At 40.5% G+C, this 25,797-nt stretch overlaps 1 protein-coding gene and 1 long non-coding RNA gene across 4 annotated transcripts in view; one reads left to right on the top strand and one right to left on the bottom strand.

Annotated features, from left to right (window-relative positions):
- Window positions 1-25,620, bottom strand: LOC137449737 (uncharacterized). The gene is made up of 3 exons (XR_010989473.1): window positions 25,308-25,620; window positions 13,424-13,583; window positions 1-3,278 (listed from the first exon to the last, which is right to left on the bottom strand). It is a non-coding gene; the product is annotated as an uncharacterized lncRNA (long non-coding RNA).
- The window catches only part of ASAP1 (ArfGAP with SH3 domain, ankyrin repeat and PH domain 1), a 130,402-nt gene that overhangs the window by 1,159 nt on the left and 103,446 nt on the right, over window positions 1-25,797 (top strand). For all 3 annotated transcript variants that reach the window (XM_068155535.1, XM_068155532.1, XM_068155534.1), the window contains exon 2: window positions 15,682-15,768. In XM_068155535.1, coding sequence (XP_068011636.1) covers window positions 15,710-15,768 — 59 coding nt within the window. In that variant the 5' untranslated portion in view covers window positions 15,682-15,709. The remainder of the gene's footprint in view (window positions 1-15,681; window positions 15,769-25,797) is intronic.

Below are 25,797 nucleotides of genomic sequence, written 5' to 3' on the forward strand. Positions count from 1 at the left end.
GTAAGATGCAGAAGATAAAGCATCATCACAGTGGCAACTTTTCTTCTGTCCCATAGCTGGAGGCTGTGGTTGTGCTGAGAGTTCCTGAGCTGCTCCTAAATTCTCTCATTTTAGGGGGGAAAAAGCTTGATTCAGAAATTGTTTAGAAGCTGGGAAACATTTACAGGAAAACCAGGTTTCTACAGTAGCTTTACTTTAGCCCTGATTTTCCTTAGACTATTCAATGTGTCCTGAATTCTAGTCTATCACACTGCACATCAGTCAAGAGACTTTAACACGTAAATTCTTGGTGTTTAGTGGAACAGAATACTTCTTTTCTCTTTTTTACACAATAAAGGGAGAGAGCCATTCTCCAAATTCTTTGCAGAGCCTCCAAAGCTGAAGTTTTGAACTAGTTGCTTGGTGTGCTGGCTTTCTGTACAACTCTCTTTCTTTGGTATCAGTGAAAGGCTTATGTGGGACCAACCAGACCACACTTTTCTGCCTTCAAGCATCCAGGGATTCAGTTTTAATTATTACTGTGGGGCTATACCGGAAGTGATGGAATTTATGCATTGAAATGCCAATTCTTGCTGTCTGTGTAGGTTTGTGCTCTCATGGTAGGAGATTGACCACCCAAAAATGAAAGGGAGTACATGGAACAACTCACCTGAGTTAGACCAGACTGTGCACCCTGCCTTGCAGTTAACATGTAGTGTGGTGGTCATGGATGTGATTAAACTGGCAATAGTGAAAATATGCTCTTCTGAAAGCTGGCAGAGGAGTCAAAATGTCACCAATGATCAGTGAACCACAGAAAATGCAGAGTACAAATGAGGACTCCAGGAAAACACAAAGACTAGTCTAGGTCTACCCAAATCTTCTAGCTTTGGAAATTTTATTGGCTTTCCTATGAGCAAGATGCTTGGGACTGGGTCATTTGTGGGGGGGTCCTCTGTTTTTTTACAGGACTATCAGGACTTTCTGGTTTCAGTCAGGTTGGAAATGCTGTGGGAATAGTTTTTCTGGTGGTATTTTGGTATTTCCTCTTCTGCTCACACCCAGACCAGGAAGTGCAGAAGCACAACCTTTCAGCTCATTGTGTACGTGTTTCTTTTTATAAACCTGAATTCTCTTCCCTCCCCTCCTCCCCCCTCTTTTTTTTTTTTACTTTTCTTTTATTTTTCCCCTGTCCTGATAGCCCTCACATGGGATTATTATTCTGTTTGCTTTAGACTATGAGGATTTTTCATATGTCTGTGTGCAACTATACCAAGCACTAAATGGTTCTTTAATAAGTGATTACCACAGTAGTTTTGAATTATCCAAGTCCAGTATCCCCAACTCGGCTACCTATAGCCAATAATATTAATGTGCTAATATCCCTCAGCAGCTATTTCTGCTAGCATTCACTCCTCAGTAGCACGATAACTCACTGGCCACTAAGACCTATCTACTCAGTTGCCCACAAAGAAATCCTGAAAAAGGTCACTTTTTTGGTAACTAACTGCACCATGAAACTCTAAGATTAGACACTTCATGATTTCATGTTCTTTCCCTATCTCGTTTTCCCTTTCTGCATCAGTGAGGAGGTCCAACTCATGCATTCTCAGTTCATGTGTCCAACTCATTCACCATCATGACTGCCAGTCCTCCTGCCTTTATTGCTGTCGCTGTTGATTGTAGGTAAACAGTTTTGACAGGCACAGAGACCGTCAGAGCTAACTTCATACACACAGTGATGTTTCTCTGCTCAGATGAGAAAGGGACCAGAGGAGCTTTCACTGAAACCATTCCCCATATCCAAAGTCTTTAGTGTCTCCTTTTTGCAGTTTTCCACAAAAAGATGAGTGCAATTTTGGTTTATACCTAAGCAAAGAGGATCCTGTTTGGATCGTAGCTTCTCCTCCTAGACTCTTCTAGCCACCTTGTAGAGTCTTTAATCTGCCATTTTACAAATTAAAATAAACAAGGTGGATTTTAAAGTTGGCACATGGCAAACTACTTATCTGTATTTCCACTTGGGTCCAAGGGTTATGGATGAACAGTCATGCTAGTCATATTTAGAAATTGTTCCCATGTAGGATTTGGTTTGTAGGACAATTTACTCCTCAGTGGCTTTTTAGTCCTCAAAAGTACAGGGGAAATGAAAGAAAAGGGAAGATAATATACCTTACTAAAACACTCTGTAATTTAAGGAGATCAAAGTAAAGGCAATGGAATTACTGAGTTTGGTTACACTCTGTTCTTGTTTTGAGGTGCTTAGGTTTTTGTTATTGTTTGCTCTAAGTCTCTTTTTGGCTTTGGGGAGCCACAGTGCTTCAGAGAGGGAGCATGAAGTGGCAGAGGGAATGACAGTATGGTTCATTATTTCACACTGCTTAGCAGCAGGGATCAGCCTGGACCACATATCATTCTCCTCCCATGTGGTACCCAAGTTCCATCTATGCTGAACAAGGCATGATGTGAAGCCCCTTGCTTGGTCCCCCCTAAGCACCAAGTTGGGTTCAGCCCCAAGAAAGGCAACAATGTTTTTCAAGTATCCTCCTATATCTCAGCTGGAGTTAACAAAATCCATCTGCCTCTGTGAGTCAGCAGAAAAGTATTCAGCTTTTATAAGAGTTAAGGGACATGGGATAGGGCAATGTCAAAGCGCAGAAGTCTTCTCCCAGCTTGGCATTTGCTCAGCAGACACAGAGAGGAGGCTGCATTTTCAGTTGTCATTCACCAGATGAGTTGATTTACACCAGCAGAGGATTTGGCCAGTGGTATACATGGCCATGGCTGTTGAACAAAGCTCCTTTCATCAGCAGTAAATGTGAACAAATGTGCAAACGGCAACAACAAGGGCCCACTGCAACACAGTGGCTACTAGCAGTTTGGAAAGGTCGACAGAAAACTCTATTTTCTCCTCATCAAAAGCAAAATGAGGAAGCCACCCCCCTCCCCTTCCACCCCCTCTGCTACCACCCTGGCTTGAGCAAGTTGATCCCTAGGTATTTGTGTGGGGGTTTGTTCTCAGTGGTTAACCACATAACAATTTGAAGCATGCGGCTAACTCAAAAGAAACTGCCTTTAAATGTTTGCAGACTGTAATTGCATTTGAGAGAGCAGAGCCCTGGCTGGGGGCTGCTGATCACCCCCGGGGCTGCAGTAGGAAACTGCTGCAAGGCCTCATGAAGAGGCAGAAAAAATTAATATATCACTAGGAGCTTCTCTTCTTGCAGGTGCTCTGCAGCCATGGCCAGATGTTTCTCACCTCCTGGTTTGTCTTTGTTTGGTGTGTCAGTGTGAAATACCTGGCAGGAAACAAAACAGAGAGAGGGCATTTCAGTGTGTTGTTTTCATAAATAAATCCAGAAGAAAAATAACAAACAAATTGGAGAGGGCTTGATGTGAAGCTGAGCATGCCTGAGACCATTAGTGAACCTCAGGGAAAGCAGTGAAAGGCAGATGGTCAGGGGCTGGAGAGCCAGGCTCCTGGCAGGGTAGCAAAGAGTAACCCTGGTCAGGGTGGCAAAATGCCCCATTTGAGCTCTTCCATCTCTCAAACCCCAAGCTGTTGAGCAAGGAGGAAAGGCTGGAGGGAAGACGTGTGCAAAGACATGAGCAGTTGTGCTTCTGAGGGTGAAGATCATAGTGCCTGCATGGTGACACACTGATTATCACAGAGCCATGGGTTTACTCTAGCATTTAGTTTTAAAGAGTTTGGGGCTTAAAGAAACCAGTAAAATTGAAGATTACAATATTTCCTCATGGGAGGAGATGCCTTTGAGACGTTCAGCAAGTGGTTTGTGGCTCCCAGAACTCATGTGCTATTAATGTCCATCCATTTCCAGTGTATCCTCAGTTTGTGATTAGAAGAGCTTCTTCTTGGCTACAGATATGCTCCTAAGTATTCATTGTGCAAATAAAACAGTGCAATTAATCCTCTTCAGCCAGCTGCAGGCCTCATTTGTAATTCAGCAGGTGAAAATGCCAAATTTGTACAATCACCAGAATGGCCCCTGATCTAGGAAAGCAAATTATTTTTGGAGGGCAGCCTTGGAGATGAAAATTCAGCCTGCTTTGGAGAAAGGGCAAATAAGGCTTTTCTATGTCTTCTGTCCCAGTTACAGCAGCTGAAGCTGTGGCCTTGTGGCATGGGGATGGGATAGGATTGCAGCTAGAAACTGAGCTGTGCTTCAGGGTCCTGGGAGGATCTGCAGTCACATGCAATTCTTCATATCTACTCTCCATTCTGGGAAGAAAAGAAATCAGTTTCTAGTTAGTGACCGAACAATAGCCCTGGCACTGTTGCCTTCTAAGACTGGATTACGATGTGACCACAGTCAAGTCACTGCATGGCACTACCCAGATCAGCAGCAGGAGTGTGGCTGACACCTTTTTTCTTTCTGATCATCTCTGGAGTAGCCAGAAGGAAGTGTGTAAGTGCAAAATGCAGGACACTTGGTTGACCTGCTCCTCAAAACTGCTGGGACAAGAAAAGGGAGACATCTCCTGCCAAGGCTGGCACAGCTGCATGGCAGCTGGCCAGATGCATTGAAAGCAATTTTATTCTGGCTAGAACTGCAAACCAGAGAGGCAGCAGGATGTTTCAGGCACTGGGACAAGTCTATGATGTTCAGCCTAACACCAAGCCCTTAGCATAACACTATGGTTCTCTATAAGAACATAAAACCACCTAAGCAAACACATCAGCATCTTCTCTTCAGTAATGGCTGACATGTAGGATGCAGGAGTTGAACAGGGAGGATATAGAGTGACATTTTCCAAGACTATGGCCCCAGCTTTCCAGGATCTCACCTGAAGGTTCAGTAGTCTCCTAGTTGAATATGCATATTGATGTAATAATTTACCTAATGGTATATATCTCATAACATGTTTCAGACTGCATTTTCTGCTGATGTAGGATACTGGCATCATCCATCTGATCAGAGGCAGGTTATAGTTGCATATCCTTTAATAATTTCAGCAGGTGTCCTTTTATTCCTGTTCATAATTAGTAGCTGAATACTTAGCAAAGCTTGCCAGGATCATAAATTCCAATTCAGTAGTTATCTATATTCATGACCAAAGAGTATCTCTACCTTGGTAGAATAATTTCTGAAGATATTTTATTAAAACTACGGGTACCATAATTCTGCATTTAAATTATTATCAACCAGCAGGGTGTAGTCTTTATGTTACACTTGTCCTAAATTAATGTCGCAATCTAACTGCAGATTTAAGGCACAGTAAAATAGATCTTAGCCAGAATCCCAGATCTCATAGGTCATTTAAATGTTATAATTTTTATCTTTTATGTTTATGAAGTTATGTTTGATAAAGAGCTATCACATTCACATGTTGACCAGGATGGGGTTAAAAATCTATTTCTGACCCAAGATGATCTACAATGGGTACTTGTTCTCACTACCTGGACAGATAAATGGGACTGGGCTCAGATGTAACAAATTTCCTTACTAATGAGAATGTTAGACTTAAAGGGCATCAGCAGTAGCAGTAAAAAGGACTGAAAGATGATTGTAAGTCACATTTTGTTCCTCTATACTGGAGCTGTGTGACAGCCTACTTGACACCTGGTCTGAATTAGAGATATCACTTAACTGTTGAGATTTATTCCCAGAGTTCCTAGGAAACTCCAAACAGGAATTACACAGTCCTCCCCATAGGCTGGTATATACAAGTATGCATGTGGTCTATTGTAAACTCCTATGCTTTGTCCCTTCCATTGTTTTCAAGTGCAAAGAACAGTCTTGCTGTAAGGTTCTTCATTCAGAAACATTCTTGTCCCAAGGGTGGTTTCTAAGACCAGTTATGCCCATTTTAAGATTGCTTAATTTCACAGTCAGATGGTTCCAAGCAGCTCCTTCTCAAGGCTGAGATCTCCAATCAGCCCATGGCCTGTAGTCATATTGGAAGTTCCCTAAGTAAAGTCCTCTGATTACTACAACTTGAACAAGAGAGTAAGACTTACAAATAAGCTCCTAGAATAGAGTTGCACCTTAAGACAGAACAGGCACAAGAGGGAACATGACTCCAACTACTGAGCTGAGCATGAACCTAAGGAAAACAAGTTGACTTAGGCAGCACTTTTTCATGACACTGGATGGTGAAGGAGACCTTCTCATTTAAGGGAATCTTACTTATGTCACAATCTAAACTCTGGGACAAAAAAAAAAATAACTTAGATCATGGAAATATAGATAATTTAAATGGGGTTTAAATAACATGTTACTGAGAAGTCTGCAATATTTTTAGCCTGAATGAGGCTAAGTTAATTGCACTCTGCATATGTGTCCCCCCAAGACTATGAACCCTCTTCAACCAACACAGATGGAAGTCTCTAGAGCTCCTCCATATTTTGTAACCCAGGCATATGGCTAGAAGAATAAAAGCAGTTTACAACCTCTGACTACATCCTCCCCAAAGGAAAAGTCACAATTACCATGAGACAGAAAGAGAACTTCGACAGGAGTGCAGCACTGTGCTCACCACAACCTGCAGGAAAAGCTTCCATTGGCATTTGTCATTCAGGCTCTCCGTGTGGGGCTTTAGTGCCTCCAAGACCTCTTGGTGTTCACATGAACCCCTGTGTGCCAGCACAGCTATAGGAGCAATAATAGTAAGGTGAAAGGCACCTGTTAAATTCTCTCTCCTTGGGAGAAATATATTCTTACAATATCACAGGCCATTTAACCATCATGCTAATGCAAAACACATTTCCTGGGGATAATAATATCCTGACAACACTGTTGCTTGCGTACTAGTGCTGGCTACTAGTACAGTGGCAACTTTTTGCTTAGACAAACAGTACCAGGGGAGGACTCAGTTTGCTAAAGATGGCCATTGTAGAAAAAAAAAGCTTAAATCAGTAATTTTCAAAAGCTCTCTGCCTAAAGTTTAGAGCCTTCACTCAACCAAAGTCCTGGATAAATTATTGCAATGTCCTTTTGAAAGTGCAGTTATTTCAGTTCTCTTATTAGAGATTCTGTAGGCAAGAGTTCAGTACTTCCTCTTGAGCTTGCCAGTGCAAAATAATGTATCTCAGTCCTGAGCTGTGGAACATCTGTTTTTATAATTCAAGACCATTTCTAAATAGAAATCATCAACTGGGCTAGACTGTTGAAGACATGTCAATTTTTGTCTTGGAGAAAGACACCAGGTTCCCTCCAGAATGTGAACTTAGATGGGAAAGAATCTCAGATCCTCAGAAAGAACAGGGTAGTGCTTTTACTCCTTAGCACTTCCAGTCATCTGCAACCTATGTTAGTTCACCAATTCAGCAGGAGATGAGTGGTGGTCACAAACACCAGAACTGAACAGTATCATCCAGCTCCTACTCCAGACACAAAATGCAATGGGCTTGGCTCTGTTACCCACAGATGCAACGCAAGTGAGGAAGAAGGACCACAGTCACCATGCAGCATCTGCATGAGCACCGGCAACACCCTCTGGTTTCAACAATAGTTATCATGAGAAAATACGTTTCTGCTTTGTCCTTTCCTGTGCACGACAAAAACAAGCAAGATATCTATTTCCCCAAAAGGAAAGCTGGGCAGATCAGGTTCTTTTATGTACTAAAGGATATGTATGTGGGATTACAACATTTTTAAGCACTCCCAGGATGTGTGTGCAATATTAATTGTATCCAGTTAATGCAGGTTTTGCAGCAAACAGTAGACCTGATGTAAGGAAGCCTGGCCTCATTTGTGCTGTTAATGCAGTCTTTCATAGAAGCAGAAGCTATTTGCAAGATCATAATTTCCCTCACAGACACTATTTTTAATTGGGGAAGACTTCTCTCAGAGGACTATAGTCTGATTTCTGTTCACATCTGCACAGTATTTTCATGATCAGAAGATCAAGAGAAAGAGGATCTGAGCAACTGCTTCTCTAAGTAATAATGAACAGATAGCTATGCATTAAATCATAATGTACAATAAAATAAACCCCAAAATTTGGCTGGAGATTAATTACTGGAATGGGATATACTGAATTAAATTGGATCATGTGTTCCCTGGAAAAAAATCTGCGTTAGATTCACAGTGCTGTATGGTTTTAGTTTTGGTTTTCACAAGGGAAGATCTAAATAAATTATCGTCCAACTACTAACACTTTCTAGCCTTGCAAAGTGGTTTTAAGAGCCTGCAGGAGAGGACAGGTGTTGGATGGAAATCTTTATCTCACTCAGACAGAGGAGGAAACTGAACATGGAGCCTCTACAACACACAATGCCACTAACTGCTCAAAAAGTTATTGTATTTTTACTAGACATGACAGGCTGAGTGTAGGTCCCACCTCCAGGGGCAGATTTATGACAATGAATCTGCTGCAGAGATAGATATCCCTGATTTCTTGAAGGCTTTTATCAAAGCCCAGTTGCACCTCTCATATTCCTTGTTATGTGGTTTAGATGCCTTTTTATTATTGTGCCTTCTTCTGTGAACCCACGTTTAAGTGTCCAGCCATCCAGATGTTGGCTAAAGAGACATATGGGCATATGACTCAGGCTTTTGAATTGTCTTCAGGGACTAAGGCACCCAAAACCTGCACTTTGCTTGGTGTTTCAGTGCCAGATTTGCTTGTGACGCCAACCTCAATCAGCAAAATGTGTGCGCTTCTATCATTGTTCACTGAAGAAACTGGTTTAAAACTGTAAATCAGTGACAGGGAGTGGTATTTCCCGTTGGTGTTGGTGCCTCCTGTTTTGTGAAGATCCAGATTCAGTTCAAGAATATATCAGAGGAAGGAAACTAAAGTTGCATAAATTGGCACTGACTGCTAGAGATACCCAAATTCCCTTTGTAATTATTTTATTTGCAGTAGTGAAAGTGAAAAATACCTATTAAAAGGCCCACCTTTGGCACAATGCTGAAGGTAATGGACATACCTGCCTTCTTGCCTTCTCAGGCACCTGGAAGCTTTCTGGCACTGAGTTTAGTGACTTTGCTTTTATTAACTCAGTCTCCTTAGACTTTTGTAAAAACAGAATCAAGAACAGTTGCCTAGAGCAAGAAGAAGAGCAAGGCTACAGTATTAAAATCCAAAATGCAATACCATTTTAAAATTCATCAAAGTGTTCAGAATAAATTCTCCAGAGATTGGGGGTTTAGTCATCCCAGGTTTCTCCAGCTCATTTAGATAATTGCTCCTTGAAATAGTTGTGGGGTTTTTTTTCTCCCTTTTTTTTTAACACTAGCACTTGGCAAGTATTCACTGAGCAAGCAGCTCAGCTCCACAGCTGCAGAAGGGCACAAGAAACCTCAAGATTCCCACCATGCACATCTCTACTTTCTATAACACGAGCCAACCACTTTTGACTGCATCTAAAATAGTCACCTTACTGCCAGTTGCTAAGCTATTAGCAACTCATTAGCCAGTTTAATTAAAATAGTAGTAACATTCATTTGTTTGTGAAGTGATTTATTAAATAATAGGAGAGATTTAGAGTGTGATGTGTGAGTTATTCAGTATTTTTGACTACCATCAGGGCATGGAGATGCTCAGTCTCAATGCTTTCTCACCTGTTTCAAAACCATAAGATTTCATAGAGTCATAGAATGATCTGGGTTGGAAGGGGCCACTGAAGGTCATCCAGTCCAACCCCCTCTGCAGTCAGCAGGGACATCCTCAACTAGATCAGAGCCCAGAGCCCTGTCAAGCCTTACTTTGAATATCTCCAGGGACAGGGCCCCAAACCCCTCCCTAGGCAACCTGTTCTGCTGTTCCACTACACTCATGGTAAAGAAACCTGCTCTTAACTTCTAACATAAATCTGCTCTTCTCTAGTTTGAAGCCATTGCCCCTTGTCCTATCACTACAGGCCCTTGTAAACATCTCTCTCCACACTTCTTGTGGGCCCCTTTCAGGTACTGGAAGGCCACTATTAGGTATCTCTGGAAGCTCCTCTTCTCCAGGTTGAAAAACCTCAGGTCCCTCAGCCTTTCCTTGTAGCAGAGGTGCTCCAGCCCCCTCCTCTGGACCCTCTCATGCAATGTGAATTTCTAAGCTAGATTACATAGCCTGTATGACTCTTTCATAATCGTATGATGACCACATCAGAACTCCTTTCCATTCTAACAGTAAAGCCATCTCCTAAAACTAGATTCTGTCTTAATCAGTTGTTATTCCTAAGAGTACTGTCCAAGAAACTATCAAAACTTTAAAGCTCATTTCCATACATATTCAAACACTTGGCTATTTCAAGAGGAGATGAAGAAAGACAATATATTTAAAAGTTTAGTGGAACAACCTGAGGATTAATAACCCTCTCAGCCTGACATCAATCCAGTGTAAAACACTGGAGTAGCTAATTTAAGGCAGTATTCCAAAAGAATCAGAGAAAAATAATGCAATTCATACCAATCAGGATGAAATTAATGAAAATATATTTCACTTCAAGAAAGTTATCTTGATATTTTTTTAGGTTTTAAATTTTCCTGAGAAACAAAACAAAATAATAATAATAATAATAATAATAATAATAATAATAACAACAACAACAATAATAATAATAATAATAATAATAATAATAATAATAATAATAATAATAATATCTATACTATTGATCTATTGATCTAATGGTTATAAACTTTACTAGAACTTCTGGCACCGAACAAAATTTTGATTAAGAAATTATAGCTATCTAAAGCCATTGCTGTAATTATTTAGTAGATTAATTAGAGTAACTGACATTTCTCATAAACCACTATAACTAAGGACTCATCATTAAGAGGTTGTCAGTCAGCTCCTCAGGGTCACTCCTGGGCTCTGTGCTGGGTTATTACCATTTGGTGATGACTTCTTTATTATTACTTCTTTAAGAATTCAGCTCATGCCTTTAAGATAGTATTTTGATGGTGTATTTATGGAAGCACTGAGAACACATACAGGTCAGGACAGAGCTTCTAATGCTTAAGACATACTAAAATCAAGTCTCATGTGACTTGTCCAGAGACAAATATCCTCAGATTTGCTTCACTGAAATTTGTTAGACCATATCTTAATAGTGTATGGTGGTTTGGAGAGAAGGGCCTAGCCTTCACTCCCCCACAAAGAGGAAGAAAAAAAAGCACAGCTAGCCAGCCAGAGAAGCAAAAGGAAAAATGCTATATTTTACAAGCAATTTGGAGAATGCAGGATCTGTACACAATTTACAGTATTTACAACATATATACAGAAATATACAGCAAAGTGAAAAAAAAAACAATAATACAGGAACGAAATTCCCCACTTCTGAGGAGGGTTCCTACCCTGTACCCCCTTCTCTCCCCTTTTTCCCCAAAGAGGGTTAGAAAGAGAGAAAAAGGCAGGAGATTAATAAAGCAGAGTGTTAGTAGGCCTTATCTGTTCAGGGTCACTCTGGCATGGAGCCCAGAAGCAGATGAGCTGGAAAGGGAGAAGGAAAGGAGTGAACTGAGGAAAGTTCCAACTGAACTCAAAACTTAAAGTTACATTCTACCAATCTACCAATGAAATTAGTTTAGAACATCTGATTGTTTTCGTTAATATTCCAAAACATTCAGCCAGAGTGTCTCAACACTGTCTCTTTCTTAAAGACACAGCCTCAAACGGTCACATAGTGTTAGGGTGAAGCCCAAGAACATATGTTTGTCACATCCTGTTTGGATGATACCAACATAAACATTAACAGAACAAGTAGATTTTGGCACAAATGAAAGATATTTTCTTTAGTCTCCTAGTTGTTCAAGAACATGGAAATTCTCACCTGGGCTGAGTAATTTAATCTTATATTTTACCCATGAAATTAGCTTCAATAGCCTTTTCAAAATGTTATTTTGAAGACAATCTTTAAATTAGTAAGAGATGCCCTTCATCAGACTATAGACAGAGCATTGATTTGATTCCCTGTAGTTCGCAGAATCAATTTTCTCATTTACAGAAAATAAGATATTTTTTTCCTACCTGCTTTATTTTAAAGCTTTGTGGAATATAAAAGCTTTCTGCTCTGTCATTAGCTGTGAATTGCAGAATGAAGCTGCACCATACAGAATTTCCAGCTGAAATAGTTGTTTATACAGAAAACACAAGAGCTACAATTATTCCATGTTCACATTTGTATATCAAGGTCAGAATTCTGTGATTCACACTATTGTTTGGACATAAAGGGAGTTGATTTTCAGCATGGTGGTGCACAACTACTATTATTGTTGCATCAGTGACTGTAGAAACAATATTAACTTTTGATTGTCTGTGTCTTTCCAGTTAGGCTAACTCCAGTTAAGGCATACATGAAAACTGGCTTGTTAATATTTGTGTTAAAATATTTCATTAGACATGGAAAATATATATTTATATTATTGCTGTTCAGATTGTATATTCTATTGTGGTAACAAAAAGGAAAAAAAAACCAACCCATCAAACATTAAAATAAATCCTCCAAAATAAAAAGCAGGCTAAAATAGGCCATCATATGACTTAATGCATGAAATCAGACCAACTTTAAACCATATCAAATGCAGGTAATTAAGGAATGTAAAAGTACTTCCTGATCTTTTCCTCTCCTCTGCAAAATCCCTAGATAAGATTTACTTCTTGACTCCTTTTTATATTCCATTCCTGAGAATCCATTTGCTTTCCACGCTATTTAAGCAGTTCTGAAAGCTTAAAAATATAGGGATTCAAATCATTATACTTATTAGTTAAGAGCTAGGATTAGTCAAGCACTTAGACTGTACCAATTAATTCAATATGATTGCACATATTTATAATCAGGCACAAGAACAAATGTTTTCCTCATCTGAAGACTAATAGAATCTGCTATTGTATTATTATATTGTATTGAATTGTCACCCAGCTGCTGGTAACATCACCCTGTTCTGAGTTAGGCCTCTTTCTTACTTAAGCCTCATCTAGTGTTTCTCTTTTCAGGTGCAAGTGTCCCTAGGTAAAAGGCAATCATATTTCCCCAGGTTTTCATTGTTCTCTATCAGTTATGGGGGTTTATATTTCTTATATACTACCCACACACTGTGATATGTAAGGACTTCAAATAAATCTGTTAGTGCTACCTTCACATTGCCAAGGACGGTTGGGAAGCACTGCTTTTTTTTTGGTTTTGGATGGGGCTGAAGGAGTGAGAATCATGACACAGACCGAAGTCTACTGTCTTTGGTTAAAGAGTTTAATAAAACTGTATTTAGTCTCAAAAGACTCTTAAGCCAGAAAAAACAAACAGACAAACATTCACAGGGGCATAATGCCTGAGTAATCTGCCATCTGAATGATGCTCTAATAACTGTTTTCCAAGGTCACTAACTCAGGATTCTGAACCCACATGAGCATATTCATCACTGGACCACATTTCTTCTCTAAGAGAACTATGTATGTTTCCTTCTTGGTATTGTTTAGCATATCCAGAAAGATGGTGGAGTCTCCACTTCTGGAGTCTCCACTTCTGGAGTCATTCAAAACCCACCTGGACACTGTCCTGTGCAACCTGCTGTAGGTGAACTTGCTCTGGCAGGAGGGTGGGACTAGATGATTTCCAGGGGTCTCTTCCAGCCCTTATCATTCTGTGTTTCTGCAATTTCTTTCTTATTCCTTTTTGTTTGCTGGTTGCTGTAGCATTGAGAGGCCTAGAAACAAATTGGAAACTTATAAAGGGTCATTCTGAACCACTGAGAACTAACCACAAATGCTGGTAACACTCCCTATAGCAAATGAGTAATATTCAGCAGCTTATTATAGCAGATGTAAGGAAATTCTGTGACTTTTTGGACTTAAGAAAAATAAAATACCACCAATTCAAAATAGAATTTAATATGAATCATAGTTACTTGTGATCTTAGGTCAGCATTTTATTTAGAAAGCAATGAGCCATTACATTTTTTTTTCCTTCTTGCTTTCATTTGAGTAACATAAATCTAAAAAAATGGAGCTGAGCGATTTGCTTAAGGAGATGGAAAATATCATTCAACAGATGTGCTGAAAAGTTAAACAACAAGCAGATAGCTCATCATGGTTTAAATTAGACCCTGAGTTGCCAGTGGCTATGGTTTTTTTGTAAGACAGTGGTACTTGGTTGTCTGCTAGTGGAAGCCTTTCCCAGTCCACAAAAACCAGTGTAGCACCCAGACTTTCTTCTAACACCTTATTACTGCATGTAATGTAATATTCAAGCATAATATTATTAGTTTAAGGCACATAGTTATTTTCCAGTCTTGCCTTCGCATCAAAGGATACACCTTTTCCTTATGGACAGAGCCTGTAACCATTTCTTCTCCCATGGTGTCAAGCTGGTGGTACACCTGGTAGAACCTCAGATCCTTTCCAGACGCTATGTAAAAATCTGCAATGTAATGGTTGAAGAGATGCCTAACCCTCCTAAGGACAAACCAGCTCCTGATAACATCACTTGAAAGTACCCTAAAGGCTCAGAAACTGACAGGAAAAAAAAGATACTGCAACATCCCATCCAAAAAAACTTCTATGTTGCAATTTTTAATTTAATTCCGTGTGTCTTGGAGACAAGGATTATTTTATGTTATTTTTAATATTAGGGGTTCGTGAACCTTCAGAATCACATGACATATTTGGAAACATAAAACAAACAGGACAAAACCCATAAACAAATTGTAGCAGTCTCTGGGGAAATGGGTCAGCAGAAGCAACACAACTTCTCTTAGAAGGTTAAAAAAAAAATTAGAGAGAAGATATTCTTTTCCTTATGGAATCAAGTGGTGTGCTCAAATGGAAATGGGCACACTGGCTAAGCAAAGTGTGTGATCTGGAGGGGACCTCCCTCTTCTTGTCCTTCTGCCTTGGCTTCTCTGTTCAATCTCATCTTTATTGGTCCTTGTTATGTCTCCTGTTCTGCCAGTTTACCAGATCCACAGCTCTCTATCTCACATGGCTTGTCCCATCCTCCTTGCTTTGTCACCTCGTCTGAATAGGCAACAGCTTCTGGGTAATCTTCTCCATACCAGCACCTATATTTGGCCCCAAGACCTGGTTAATCTTTTTTCCACAGCATCCCTTTGGACTTAACCAACCCACCTCCTCCAGAGGCTCCTCAGTGTCTCAGTCACCTTTCTTTCCTCACAGTGTCACAAGTCTTAAACTGGAAATAGCTTGCAATATAATGGTGGAGAAGTCTGATGTAAAAGTGTGAAATCACTTCCCTATGTCCTGGTATGACCGTCTCCCCACAGACCCCTCCCCTCTCCTACATTCAGAATTCCTCCTTATCAGGCCACTTCTTGCTCCCAGGCTTTTTATCTTTCAAATCATATCTCTGTCTTCCAAAAGAAGATCAGTCTGATGCATACACCTGACATGGAAATTTTCAGCTTGAATGGTTAGATTGAAGTTATGTCTGAAAACAGGGTCTTCTCAAGTGTCAGACAACTTGGGCAGCTGATGTTACCAGCTCTGCACTCAGTGCAGCTGAGTGAGTAGTTGCCACATTGAGTTAGTCTGGGAGTTTTCAGAGTCAGCTACGTTAAGCTCTTCTGTAGCAATTTTTAACAAGGTGTCATTTTCAGGAGGTTTCTAATGGATCTGTTTACCACAATTAAATTTAGAGTATCAAAAGCAGTAATCAAATGAGGTATGATAAATTGCCATCACTGAACAGTAACAGTCATTGTTCCAAATGGACCATTTTAGTAAGTGATTTTGTCAGTCCTATAGCCTTGGTCAGTTTTACTCAGTCAATCTTTTTTCCTCATCTAGGTAGGTTTCTGGTTGTGACAGATGAGACATGAGATCTTCAGCTTCCAGGCTTTCAAGTTTTTCTTCAAGAGATTCACTATGGAATCGGTAAGAAAGAGGACAGACATAAATAACTGATCTAAAGTGTAAAAAGCAGTTGAGAATCTATGAAAAATAACCGCAAAAGAAAATGTCTTTGTCAATTACAAATCCTGCAAGTTTTTTTCTCTTCTTAATGCCACTCTGGATGTTATTACAGGGGGTGTTTTTCAAAAAAAGTCTAACCTATTGACACAAACAGGAACACAGGAAGTTCCACCTCAACATGAGGAAGAATTTCTGTACTGTAAGGGTGACAGAGCACTGAAACATGTTGCCCAGAGAGGTTGTGGAGTCTCCTTCTCTAGAGACTTTAAAGACCTGTCTGGATGGGTTCCTGTGTGTCCTGCCGTAGGTGTGCTGCTTTGATAGGGGTGTTGGGCTCAAAGATCTCTGGAGGTCCCTTCCAACACTTACCCTTCTTGAAGGATCAAAACTCCAATAAATCTGTAAATTCTCACAAAACATTTGACAGCCTGAGGAAGCAGTGGAACAAATACTAACATTATTGTGTATTTTGCTTTGTATTCATAAATTTCAAATCTGGATAGGGGGACAGGCTACAAAAAGGATACTTCCTGCAACAAGGCTCAACACATCTGTACCTGGTAACTGACATTGTTTTAACTTTAAAAACAAGAAGTCTCTGAGATCAGCCTGAAAAAATCTATGGCAATATTTGTGTGGGGGCTTGAAAGGGGAGGGAGTCTCTTCTGGTGATGTAAAGTGCTGAATAGCGCACAGTTGTCTAAATATGCTTTTGTTTACTCAGTCTCTGGATGGTGAGTGCTCTTGTTTTAAAGATTTTACTGTGTTTCATTGAACCACTAAAAGCTACATTTGGATTGCCTAAGTTGAAATCTCTACCACAACACCACTAACAGTTAAGGCTGAAGTTTTCTTTTCACCTGGTACACTGGCTGGAACTATCCTGGCCCAGGTTACTGCTCTCTGCGTGGCCATCACAGCAGTGTGGGACTTTCATCTGTTCTTCTCCCCTGGGGGAAACAGTTGACCATATTGCAGTGCAGCCCAGCCAAGAGGGGTGAATCACTGCTGCTGATCTGAAAACCCAATAAATCTTCTTTTGGTGCATTTGCTTTGTCACATGGCTAAACATATTTTTCCTTTTTAAGTCCATGATGCCTTGAATAAGCAAGAGTTCAAAAGTCAAACAATCAGCTTTTGAAAAGTATGAAGCTATTAAGCTGGACGTTGTTATTTTATTTTGAAACAGCATTTAAATGTTTCTGTCCTACTGGATTTTCCTGGAGGACTAAAATAGAACACAACCACCAACTAGTTGTGGTAAGACTGCTAAAATTAATGAAACCTGATTTCCTGTGGTTTTGTGTCTTGACTGCAGCTCCTGAGGAGGTGCAAAACATCAGTGAAAGTTTTCTCATGATTGAGACACTTAACAGGATCTTTCTTTTATCTCCTGATAAAGAACAAGATTAGGGTTAGCCATTTCTACCCATAGGGACAATAAACATCTCTTTCCTCTGCTCATTTTTATTTTCTCACAAAAGTTCTAAGAACTGGAGAATTTTTACATTTGCTGGAATCATCAATGCATTAAAAAATCATTACAGACAGGACAGATGAGCAGATGATAACCCTCCTCTGTAGTCAGCTGAAAGGCAGTTAACAGGAAACAGCAAGTGGTTCATTTTAGTGGTTAAAAGTAGAAGAAAATGAGTAAGCACAGAGAGGGAGCTGCTGTGATGGACTTCTAGACTGAAATTTGGAAATTCTCTGTTTAATTTAGTACCATGTGAGCACTGACCCAACAGAGGCTAGGTCTAATTTTTGCTTGATGACAAGCCTTTGAGCGTTAAATCAGATATATCTCAAATTATTTCAGGTCTTACATATTGTTAAACACATTGATCTCTTTAATAAAAACCAAAACCAAAAACAAAACAAAAACAAAACAAAACCAAAAAAGCAAACAACGAAACCAAATGACAAAACCAAGGGAAAAAGATAAACCAAACAAGAAGATGAACAAAACCAAACAAAAACCCCCACCAAAACCCCAATGACATCACTCCTGAACTGAAAATTTTCTATGATAAGTTTCAGTCTAGAATCTGGTCAAGTGATGCATCCTTGAAAACAGAGGCTTGTATAAGGGAAATGCAGATGTGCCAGTAAGTTCAGTGATGTAAGTTCAGCGATGCCAGTAAGCTCAGCCTTTTTTATGACATCCAACATCTGCAGATTTACTTCTAGCATTTCTCTAATGAGATGCTATTTAAGAAATGAAGTATGCTCAGTCAACACTATAGGCCAGCTTTTGAACTTCGACTCAGTGGGCCCATACACGTGCATGTCTGCAAATAGTTATCTTAGAAAAGCTAGGGTAATTGTGTAAAGCCACAAATGACTTCTGTGTATCTGTACCTGAGATGAGGTCTCAGTCCCTCTTCTTTCACCAAATATTGCATCAATGCTAGGAAGGAAAAAACCCTCACAAAAGTCAGTCTCCCTCCTTTATATTTTCTTACTATGAACAACTAGTAAAAGAAACCTCATTTACCTGACGGTCCTTTTTGTCTATCTGATAAAATGCTGATGAAATTGCTTGGCCTGAGAGCCCTTCTCATCCTTCAGCTATTTTTTGGAAACTCTTAGAATAAAATCAATAATAAAAATACCGAGTCCTGATACAGCACTACTCATCTGGAAAAGCCCAGTGTGCTTTCACCTAGAAAAATAAATGCAATTGTCTGCATTCCACAGACAGAGAAATGATGCACATAGAGATCAAATGCCATGTCACAGCTGTGAGTGGCAGCTCAAGGACATGATCCTGGGTCTACAGAGCCTTTATTTCATTCTCAAACTACTTCCCAGGTTGATTTTGGCCTGAGCATCCAGTTTCACTGCAGGCAAGATGCATGCTGCCATCAGCATGGATTTCACAGCTTAGGTAGAACCAGAGATGTGCCTAGATAATGACATAGCCATATAATTTCCAGAGGGGAAGATAAAATATTTAAATGTTTGCAGTGCAGGTTGAAGCTTTATTTCATTCTCTTTTATTTTGGAGAGCCTGCTATGCCAGCTGCCCTGCAACATGTTCATTTCTGCAGCTTTACCCTCTGATTTCAGTCATTGATATTTCTCATATATATATTAAAAACAAAACAAACAATCAAACAAAAGGTATTCATCCACTATGGTTCCTGTTTTGGAAAGACTTTTCTTTCACTTGTTTCAATCACAGAGTATCCCTTCATGATATATTTGCTTTGTTTTGTGTTTGTAATCCCACTGGCATGGCTGGCTCTCATGCTAATGTTCCATTGTGCCCTTCTCAATAAAAATCCAAGGATTTGCTCTGGGTCAGGAATGCAAGGCTAATCATGCACAGATTTCTCCCATGCTGGTCTTCAACCTCACTGACACAGTATTGGTGGGTCCTGCTGAGAGAGCTGTTCCTGTGGGGTCATCAGTCCTTGTGTGACTGTTGCCATAAGCAGGCTCTCATTTGCACCATGGGCAAGGGTTGAATTTGCCAGGGGCTCCACTGGCGGTTTTCTTATCCATCAGCATTCATAAGTTTGATATCTTTGGACTATTCAAAGCATGATCCCAATAGAAGAATATACTGCTGGGGTTTTACATCCTGTAGATGTATTAAGGGCTATAGTTCAATTGTGTCTCTCCTGACAAACATAGGCTTCCCTATGGACTGCAGTAAGGTTTCTCAAGTGAGGATCTCTAACAAACCACACACCCCCCACAACCCCCCCAGTAAAAACACCAAACTCGGTACACCTGCACCACCAACAAAAAGAGCATTTGTTCCCAGTCCTCAGCATGCTGCCCCTTGCTGCTGGTGAGCATTTTGCTGTTTTTCTCTTTGGAAGATGCAGAAGTTGCAGGGGACTAGCTCATTGCTTGTTGTTACTGTCAGCCTGGAATGCCATTATGTATTTGTCTGCATGACTCTTGATCTTGCATGACAAAAACAGAAAACAAAGGCAAAACTGAATCAGCAGATTAGTCAGCTTAATCTTGTGTAACTCAATGCTGAGCTTCATTTTCAGTGTTGTTGTTTTCAGCTGTCCTTTGAGATGGCTATTTGAGCTTACCTACCATTCAGTCATGCTCCATCACAGGACATTCAGATAAATAAGATGCAAAATGTATCATTCAGTGGTATGTTTTGATTTAATCATTTTCATTTGGTATATATAGTGTTAAAAATGCAAGACTTTAATGTTACCAAAATGTCATTTCTAATGCGAACACAATGGGTTCTCTTTTGCTGTCATATTAATATTGAAAGAATGCAAAAAGGACCTTTTGTTTAAACCACTATTTGTAGTGCTAAAAGGCTTTTAAGCTAATACTGTCATTTCTGAGACAGTTGCTCATGTTTTCTTATCTAATGTTAAATATCAAATGAAGAAAAATACTTGGAGATGCCAATATCAAAATTGAAATCAGCTGATTCTTGTATTCAAAACAGTCACAGTGACAACAGTAATTGTTCAAGCAGCTCGTGTAGTCCATAAGTTATGTTGGTAAACCCTATTGCTTAAAAATACAGAACCGTAATTAGCATGTTTTTTAGATCTGAATTTTGGTATTCTCTGTGTACAGCAATATGATTTAGATAACATTTTCCTGTGACTGCAAAGTTACCTGAATATTCTGTCCCTATAACACCATCACTTCAAAGATTTGTTTGCAAATGTCGAATCCAACAGCCACCTTCTGCAAGCAAAAACACTTTGTAGTTTATCATATAAGTTCCCTTCAAGCAAATTAGCACTAGTCACAATGTGTGATGTAGGCTTCAATGTTTAAAATAGACTTTGCCTTTTCCTATGAGTACATCATGTGCTTATGTGGTATTAGAAGTGTAAACATGCTGCAGGTTAAAATATGTAGTTGTTACATTTCATACAAGGCTTAGTCAGCCAATGGGGCTGTCCTCTGAAGAGGGCACTGATCCTGGAGGTGAAAATCCTCCTGAATAAACATTTCCTGCTAAAGTGCAGAGTGCCCTCACATAAATGGGGTGGTTTTGTTTTTCAAAACAAAAACTAGGGGGGTTTCATCAACAAAAAAAGTTTACCAAGTTTTAGCACATGAAATACTCCAAAACCAAGATCAAAACACCCTGATGAGATTCTTGTTGATTTGTAGCTCCTCATATCCTTGAAGATCAACATTCAACTCAAGTGAGGAGAGTTGATCTTCAGTATTTATGGCCATAAACAATCATTTTGCATTCTTTTTATGAGCAGTTACCTGAAAATGGAAGTGTAAAAAAGTAGCAACTGCAGTCTACCACATGCATGCTTTCTCCAGGAATCTCAAACCAACTTTATCAGGGATGAAATGCAATGGCTGCTTTATCCCATACAGTGACCCCACACACTTGAGTTGGGATAGGAAGGAGGATGGGAAGTAATGCTGACTGCTGTGTTTAGCTGAAATGGATGAATGTAACCCCAAACCACAAATATATTCAGAATAGCAGTATACTAGAGCAGCATAGCCTCAGGATGTTTTCCTGATGAGTTGTAGCACGCCACTAGTTCTCACTATTTGCTGCTGAGCGGGTGATATTCCCCATGTTTGTGAAGATTCTAAGGAGCATAAAAAGAACAACTATATGTCTACTAACAATAGTATGTGTGTTTCAATGATTTAATGTTTTAATTAAACACTAACTCCTGATCTACACTTTTTTTTTGAGCAGTAATAGCCAAGATGAAAACCTTAAAATAAAGAATTAAGTGTAGGTGTAAAGTCTTATTTGCAAAGCAGTGTAATCTCATTCAAACAAATTTGTCATGTGAGATCATGGCATGACTATGTCTGTACTAATCAAAAGGAGTCATCTGCACAGGAGCCATGTGCACAGTGAATTCTTTCTTCAGCTAACAACTCACTTTACTGCCACAATGACAGGTTGCAAATGGCCCTGGAGGCAGCTTTCTGAGCACGCTTGACAGCATACTTGGTGCGTAGCCAGGGACCTGGCTCAAGCTGCTTTCCAAAAAACAAGTAGTCACTACACCTGAGTTTGTATTTGTGAACTTGCTATCTATGGCAGCAGGCAACCAAGGCCTCAGGGGCTGTCCCGGGGCTGTTTTCTGTGGGTAGCCTCATCATATCCTGCAGGAGGTCCACTAATGGCTTCAGTGCAGCTGAGACACTGATACCCTGAAGAGCCAACTTTGCATGACTAAAGCTAGACCGCCAAAAATACAGCCCTGCTTTTGGTCAGCAGGGTCGTGGCCTCCTCTATCTGTTTCCTTATCTATAGTGGAAGGATAACCTTGCTGTTCTCTACCTCACTGCTGCATGGCTTAAAAATTGTATTGATGACATTAAGGGCTATGCAAGTGCAACATAGCTCTTCACCTCTAGCACATATCTATGTTTGAAAGTTCACAGTGATGACAACAGTCATCATCACCTGATGACTAGCTGACTCTAGTGAATGAACTCAGGATCTCAATCTAAATATGACTAGAGTACCATAAAATGAAAAATACCATAGTTAATATTCAGCTTATTGCAAAACACCTGTTAGTAGTTTGTACTGTCATTGCCATGTTCTTTAGCCTCTCCCTAAGCACAGTGACTACCACCAATATTGCAGAAATATTATGAGTTTGCCGTAATTAACTCTCCTGTTGGCAATCACAGTAAAAAAGCCTGGGCAATCAAATGGATCTGTAGATTGAATCACTGGGTGGAATAGCGATACAATATAACTCCCATGACTGCAATGTAGCCTCAGCTAGGCGTGTGCTTTCCTGGGCTGCTTGTAGCTTGCTTGTCCCAGGATGGACACAGAGATACATTTCACATCAGAATACTAAAGAGGAGTGAGATAAGCTTAACTTCTGTTGGCAAGTCTTACATGAGAAAAATGCTGCGGCACAGCCTCCCCCAGAATCTAGCACAGACTAAGATAGCGTTAGAGCAGACGCCATGAAATATAACTTTCACACTCTGCTGATTATTCTTTGACATTTGTGAAGCAAAACAGTGCTTTCAGTTAGTGACAATTTATAGAGAGGGGCATATTATAAATTTAGAAGTGAATATCAGATACCGATTGCAATTCAAAACAGAAAACATGGTTAAATATGAAATCCACTAACAGCTATCTGAAGCAGTTACATAATTTGACTAGTTTACATGCCAGTAAATTTTTATAGACAAATTGTATAATCTGTTTTTTTATTAATGTTACATTAATTAACTATTCTTGCTGCCCATGAGTTTGTGAAGATAATCCAGGCTTAAAGAGGTCATGCCCATAGGGCTATTTTCTCTACTAGCATTTGTATAGGGGAAGAGGAAATGCTGCTATAGAGCAGCAAACCTGAGCACCATATTCGCTTTAATAAAGTAAAAAATTTAAGAATTGCATAAACAAAACAAAACAAAAAACCCCAGACTAACAGGCAGCTATGATCTGTAGCTATTGATCTTCATCTTTAGGCCTTATGCCATTCTTTTTATTTCTCCATTTTCTTCTGTATTCATTTTTTATTTAAGATTTTTCCTGATGAGAAAACGCAAGTTCACCTACTGTGACTCTCCACTATGCCTTCATTTCTGTCACTCTACATTGCTCCAATTTCCCTGGCTTGAATCCTCCATTTCTTTTGAATGTCCTCTTCAATTTTGCAGTTTAATTTTTTTCCAAATAGTATTAAAGAAATTCTGCCTGTATCAATATGCCCAGCTTTTGTCCAGACTCTTCCGGGTAGGCTTTGTTTAGGATAGCAGATGAAGTTATTTTACAATCCAAAGACTGTCCCTCAAGTTCAATAACCTCAGTCTGACGAGAAATAATTCAGCAGTGAGAGCACTCAATTAATTAAACCAGTTTTCCCATAAGTGAGATGGATTTATCCTCACTTGAAATCTGTTAGAGAGGAATCAGGACTCCTCCTAACGTGAGCACTGTAGCTGAGTCACTGACCACAGGTCTGGCTCAGGAATGGCTGTGTGACAGCCCATGATTGACACTCTGCAGGAAATTACTGGGAATGGCCAGAGAGACCCTCTTTGGCCCTAAGGCAGCATCCCAGCTGCTCCCCCGTGCAGTTTTCATGCAGGTTAGGCACAGTGACACAGCTCTTTTTGGCACTATGAACAATTCTTCCCTGGTCTCAATCCTCAGACAGCACTTCACTCTCTTTTCCATACTGTTTTGGATACCACCAGCCATTTTTATCTCTCTTCCTCCTCCACTGCTGTTAACGAACACGATCCTCATCTGATTGTCTTCCCACCCCTCCAGTTGCTTCTTCGGTGCTTCAACTTTTTCGTCCAAATCCACTTTTCACTGCAACTCCCACACAGTTCTTTTCTTGGCTTCCTCCTCCTCCTCTTGCCTACTCTACCTTTCTGAGTCTCATGACGTTTAACAATCATCTGTAAGAGCTCAAAGCCTTTGTGCCAGAAAGCTGGATCACGTGAAGCAGCAGCAGCAGCAGCGATCACATGGCTATATAGAGGGCTTCTGCTAAGGCAATGAAATCAAAGAAACACGTTCAGGCAGGACCATTTCTCAGGAATATCGGTCATGTTTTTGCTGGCACAACAGCATACAAATAATTTTTTATGGGTATATACAAATTGGGTGTCTCCTGTTTATGCTTACTCAGACACTGCAGCCTTTTGTTGATATTTTCAACTATTTTTGACTTGTACAGGCATTTTATTAGAATTTCCTACAAACCCATACGAAAGCCTAAGCACATCGTAATAGAATCAGGTCTTTACACACAGAACATTAAATCCTTTGAAGTGGATATATCCATATAATATTTCTCATATTTGAGAATTTTTACCAGTCTGGAATGTCCCAGCTTCTGTGGAGAGAATCCCAAATACAAAGAGAAGGAAAACACATAAGACTAAATAAACCAGACTGAAACAGCAGATGACCATAATTACTTGAGCCTCTTGAGACCCAGCCTTCTTTAGAAATGGACATATGGGCCCCAAAATCTATGCTTAAAAAAAAAGAGAAAAGCCACCCAATTAGTGCTGTGTGTCAGTTTCCAGAGTTACATGATGCAATAATGGATAAAGGACATTTTAACTTATTCAGAACCATTATTTGTGAGAGAAAGCTGGAATGGTAAAAATCACACAGGGCGGGTACCAGGGATGCGATGAAGGTTTCAGGCCAGTGCTGGGGCTGCTGCTGTCCTCTCTGCAGGCTCATCGCTGAGCTATGCCATCCAGCCGGGTCAATAGTCATCTATCACGCTCCCACTCTCTTTGAAAAGGCTGAGAATTAGTAATACAGATCAGTAACAGCAACTTCAAGAGCGTCACTGAGGTATAGCAGCATTTCTTTAAAATTTCCAAAACGTATAGAAGGTAAAACCCTTCAGTCAGGTTGCTTAAGGCAGGAACTTTATCAGCAGTGGCTGAAGAAATCCTCACGCTTTACATCACAGAAAGCCGGCAGCACAAGGGCTTGAAGCAAGGGAGCTTAGACCGGCTGCGATAGATTGAAAGGAAGAAAAAAACCCACAAACCTGCAGCAGCCCGGTACCTTGGCCTTGGGGCTTACCCACGTCTGGAGTGGGGTGCTGCGGTGCCGGGGGCTGATCCGCTGCCCTAGGGCAGACAGAGCCCCGCTGCTATGCGGGTGCTGGCACGACGAACCCCATCTCCTGTCTGGGGACAGAGCCGAAGCCCGGTACCCCCTGACCTTGTGTGTGCCTCCACCTAAAAGCTTTTTCACGATGAAAAAAACGGAGAAAAGCACACAGGGAGGCGCACCCTCCGATCCTTTCTTTCTTCCTTTCTTCCTCCCTTCCTCCTTCCCACCTACCACCTACCTACCTACCCACCCACCCACCCACCCACCGCGCCGCCCCCGCGCCCCCCACGCGCCCCAGCCCCCGCGCGAGGCGCCCCCCGTGGGGCAGACGGGGGCTGCTGGCGCGCGAGGCCGGGGGAGGTGGCGGTGCCGCCGGGGGAAGGCGGGGGAGGGAGAGGCGGCGGCGCGTGCGCAGAGCACTT

This window comes from Melanerpes formicivorus, unplaced genomic scaffold (genome assembly GCF_026170545.1).
Source record: "Melanerpes formicivorus ecotype bairdi unplaced genomic scaffold, bMelFor1.0.p_v2 SCAF_32, whole genome shotgun sequence".
Classification (NCBI taxonomy): domain Eukaryota; kingdom Metazoa; phylum Chordata; class Aves; order Piciformes; family Picidae; genus Melanerpes; species Melanerpes formicivorus.